This window comes from Gymnoscopelus microlampas, assembly GCF_963454915.1.
Source record: "Gymnoscopelus microlampas genome assembly, chromosome: 23".
Taxonomy (NCBI): Eukaryota; Metazoa; Chordata; class Actinopteri; order Myctophiformes; family Myctophidae; genus Gymnoscopelus; species Gymnoscopelus microlampas.
In genome coordinates this window covers 30,149,424-30,154,423 of record NC_139960.1, presented here as the reverse complement: position 1 = coordinate 30,154,423, position 5,000 = coordinate 30,149,424, and the positions used below count along the sequence as shown (strand labels likewise).

Below are 5,000 nucleotides of genomic sequence, written 5' to 3'. Positions count from 1 at the left end.
AAATATCATTTTTGTTTTATATATATATAAAACAAAAAAATCAAATGACTCCACTTAACATTTCTCACAGGCTAAAAGCAAATTGACCCCAAACCAGTGTGTTAAATACTTTATGTGTGTGTATAGTGCATGTGTGTGTGTGTGTGTGTGTGTAGTGTGTGTGTGTGTGTGTGTGTGTGTGTGTGTGTGTGTGTGTGTATGTATATATATATATATATATATATATATATATATATATATATATATATATATATATATATACGTATAAAATATGTATATATATATATATATATATATATATATATATATATATATATATATATACGTATAAAATATGTATATATATATATATATATATATATATATGTATAAAATATGTATATATATACACACATATATACAGTACATAAAACAGATACAGTATTGCTGAGTGCCAGCGCTGTGTAGTTGGTCCTACCTGACGATAGTTGCATGGAGTATTTGTCCGAGTGGCGTCGCCTCATGGCGCCCATGCCGGGCACGTTGGCCCCGCCCAGCACCGAGGGCACCTGGGGTATCGCCGCCATCGCCGTGATGGGAGCCGTGGGCGTTGTGGGGGTCTGAGGTAAGTTGGGCGGCGAGACGGACGGCAGGTTCTTGGACATGGTGACGCTGGACACCAGGTTGAGCTGAGGACGGGACACAGAGGGACAGACAAGATTGACACGATTGGAATGTGTGTCGGGAGTTGGCAATAATATTGTATGTATCAGAGAGAGAGAGAGAGAGAGAGTAGTAGTGCAAAAAGACATTAAAACGAGGGAGAGATAAATAGAATAAAAAATAGAACAGCATAGAAATAAGCTCAGTGTAGGTTGAGGAGGGGAAGAAATGGATGTGTACGGGAGGCAGGTACGACACAACACAGGAGGGGGTTGGTGGGGTGATGGAATGGGGGAGAGAGACAGAGAGAGATAAAGACCAAGACCAAGAAACAGGAAGGCATTAGTTTGCGGTTTCTCCGACAGCAGAAAGAGAGCGAGAGAGAGAGAGAGAGAGTCTCTTGAAGCACACAGCTGTGGTTTCCACTAACAAGGAACCAGCCCCCATCTCCACTCACACAAATTACAACCACCAAATTGTATCATAAGAATTATAATTAGAGCACGCTGTTCCAGATTATCTAGCGATCGGCCCCGCGCCGTGTTGTCCCAGGCTCCATCTCTCTATTTATCACTCCCTCCCTCCCTCCCTCCCTCCCTCATTCACTAGAGTGAAGTCGCCCAGTGTTGGGGGTGGGGTAGGGGGGTGGGGAATAACCACCTGGACAGGAAGAGGTAGCCACAGCGCTGTGGCATGTGTGCACGGCTGCGTGGCATCATCGATCGTTGCACCTGGCCACGGCGTGGTGGCAAACGAGAGAGAGTGTGCATAACACACATCTGGATTTAGGTGTAGGGATTCAGGTTTTCGTCGGTCCGCGCGCACGTCCACACACACACACACACACACACACACACACACACACGCACACGGACACGCACACGCACACACTGTAAAATCCTCAATGTTGGTCTCCCTACTCTTCCATTGAGACATTTAGACGCTGATGTCGGGTAGGATACCTAGTGGTTGACAAGTAGTACTGCCTGAAGCTCATGAGCGCAATTATTTCCCCAGGCCTTGGCCTGACCAAGGAATCCATTTTCGAGGAGCAGTAGAAAGCAGCTTTTAACACTATTATTACTGTGTGCTGCATGTATGCACTTTCTCAGAGATGTCAGACTACATGCAGTGTTTCCCTCTGGGGGGGGGTTTGATGGGTCACAACGTGCTGTTGGATCCACTGGCTGTTGCCGGGGTCAAACCTGCGATCTTGTGGTTGCAGGCCAGTCTCTCTAATCACTATATCACCACGCCGATCCCAAGTCACGCACACATTTCATTCCCTCTGTCTCTATTTTACTTCCTGTCCTTTTGAAATGTGCAGTCAGAGGGAGTCAGTTACCCACGGTGCTAACGCTAACTGAAAAATGCTACGTACTAATCCCCCGGCTTATCCAATACCGTTTCTTTTTTCTTTCGGCGTGCAACTCGCATCTTCTTACGTGAAAGAAATCTTATGTGAGAGGCTCCGACCGACTGGAAAATTCCTAACTGACCTTTTAGTCTCTGCGCTAATTTGGGTGGAATGGTAATGACACTGTTTCATATTCAAACCAAATTGCCTTAATTGTGAGTTGGCGAGCGGAATGTACATGTTTGATGCGAGGGGTTTGAATCAAAAGGCAACTTGAAGGGCGGCGGGGGGAGGTGGAGAGAGAGGGTAGGAGACAGGGAAGAGAATTGTTAGGTCGTTTGTGCCGCGTGTCATCGAAACGCAACAAAATGTCAAGTTTGAGATCCACCAGTGGGATGCGCGCATTGTCATCTGATGATTATGTTACGTCAGGGGTGGGCAACTTTGATGATGGAGATGGCCACTATATTTCCATACTCACTCCAGAGGGCCACATTGCATATACTGTGCAGAAACCTCTTATCGCTGTACTTATATATAATATAGACTGAATTAATTAAGCAGGTCATGTTCGCATGTTTGGAATTGTAACAGCTGAAATCAATAATATATCAGTATTCCGAATATTAACCTTCGGGCTGCATTAAGTGAAGGTGGGTGCCGCATGTGGCCCCTAGGCCGCCAGTTGGCCATGTATGTGTTACGTAGATGAAAGGATCACGCGACGGGACATGGCAGTGAGCAAACAGTGGCTATTTTTTGCCACGCAACACCATCGCACAATGATGTATAAATCAGGCCTCGGTCTTCACCCCTGACAAAAGACAAGACTTGTCATTAATAGGCTCGCAAGCTTGTAGCAAGAAACATAGTAGCTATCATGGGTCCAACTTAAATGTGACTATTTATTATTCATCTTCAACTTAGGGGAAGATTTAGTGTAAAAGAGTTAACGTTGACATTGTTACAAAGCCAATATTGTCCTGTCACTCCAGTGTACAGTACATAACTCCAAATATAGTCAATGATAGGAATATATCAATATCTGCTCCATAGGATCTACCCAGAGTATTTGAACCATGAGCAAATACATTCAAAAATGTTGCTTGTGGTATTTCTTTTGTGTATTTATTTCTTCTTGCGCGCTACATTCTCATGTGTGAATACAGATGGAACAAGGATTTTGCTTTACATGGAATCTGCTCAGTGGGCAAAAATGATTCTAATTATTATGATATTCTATCTATTCACAGAAACGCAGTTCACTGTGACTTCTCAGAATCAGCTCACTGGCTGCAGAAAAAATAAATGTATTTTTTTTCCCATTCTCTCTGTCTCGGTCTCTCTCTCTCTCCCTCTCCCTCTCTCTCTCCCTCTCCCTCTCCCTCTCTCTCTCTCTCTTGCTCTCAAAGCAGGCAATCTTTGATGTATACAATGTACAAATCTCCATGTAATTTATAGTAGCTGAGGTCAAGACAGTGTGTTTGTGAAGTATCTCTTGTGTAATCCTGCATTCCCCGCGTCCTGCGGCACATGGGTGAACCAGCCGGTGAACTGGTAATTATTGACTGGATGCTCTACAAAGGGGGAGGCCGCTACTCTGTCAAACAGAGCCAAGAAGCACTTCATAATAAACCCTGTGTGTATGTGTGTGTCTGGCATGTAGCATGTATATTTATAATGTTAAGACATAATTTCTTTTCCGTTTTTCTTTTTTCTCTCTCTCTCTCTCTCTCTCTTTCCCCCAGCGCTACACCTAGCATGTACGGCAACAAGCGGAACATATTTGCAGGCGTGCAGGCCTGTATTTGCAAAATGGAATTGATTAAAGTCGTGGGGAGAGGGAGAGAGAGAGAGAGAGAGAGAGAGAGAGAGAGAGAGAGAGAGAGAGAGAGAGAGAGAGAGAGAGAGAGAGATGAGCACTTTGCCATACACACTTCACCTGAATACATATTCAAGGCTGGGCTGAGAGGGATGCAGTGCACGCAAAAAAAAAATAGAGAGAGAAATGGGGGAGAGAGAGAGAAAGAGAGAGAGAGAGAGAGAGAGAGAGAGAGAGAGAGAGAGAGAGAGAGAGAGAGAAAGAGAGAGAGAGAGAGAGAGAGAAAGAGAGAGAGAAGCTCATTATTCAGTACTAGCAGCCTTGGTAACTTTGATTCTCCCCCATCCATGGCATGGCCAAAAGGTAACATTTAATGAAGTGCCATTCAGAGAGTAAATGGGGTCATATTGCAGACAGCGAGGCCCGTGTGTCTCTTCTATCTTCCATCTGGCTGCGGCTGCTCTGTTCCTGAGCCGGCTGATGACGACGGAGCCGGCAGGACTTATTTTCAGCCCCGGCGATACATTAAGACTATTCATATTCTTCTTCAAATGTCTGGGTCGGATCTACCCGAGGATAGTACAGTAATTGTACCGGGGGTGTAAATCTTAACGCTGTGATAGCCATCACTGATCAGACTTTTTTTTCTCCCCATTTTGTGATGAAGTGTCATTGTTGAGTGACGAACTGGGAGGGGCTTGATGTCATCATACGCTGTACTGATGTAAAAAATATATCTTTAACAACTTTCACCCTGGTTTTCCTATTGTGTACATGTACATTTTTTTTAAATGGCTGAAAATATTCCTAAAACTAATAAATTAAAAACAAAATCACAATTCTTTAAAATAGCTAAAATAGCTGATCTACAAGCATTGTGAGTGTGGAGATCAGCCATTAATTTGTCGAATTTGACCAATTATATAGGGCTTAAAGCTCCACTACGCAACTTTTTAGGGAATACATTTTTATTTTGAACAAATAAAGAAAAAAGTAGTAATGCTAATACAATATAAATAACTATGGTGGTGGTTGTATTTGGTCTCCCTACTCTTCTATTGATAAACTGGTTCACAAGTGGTACTGCCTGAAGGTCAAAATTCTATTTCTCCCCTGAGTAATAGGTGTGCTCTATTAGCTCAGTGGTAAAAAAAAACTAAAAACAAGGGGGTTGGTCAT

The 5,000-nt window shown here is 43.4% G+C and overlaps 1 protein-coding gene across 2 annotated transcripts in view; it reads right to left on the bottom strand.

Moving 5' to 3' along the window:
- Nucleotides 1-5,000, bottom strand: part of foxp2 (forkhead box P2) — a 163,001-nt gene that overhangs the window by 17,244 nt on the left and 140,757 nt on the right. For both annotated transcript variants that reach the window (XM_084050229.1, XM_084050228.1), the window contains exon 13: nucleotides 458-668. In XM_084050229.1, coding sequence (XP_083906355.1) covers nucleotides 458-668 — 211 coding nt within the window. The remainder of the gene's footprint in view (nucleotides 1-457; nucleotides 669-5,000) is intronic.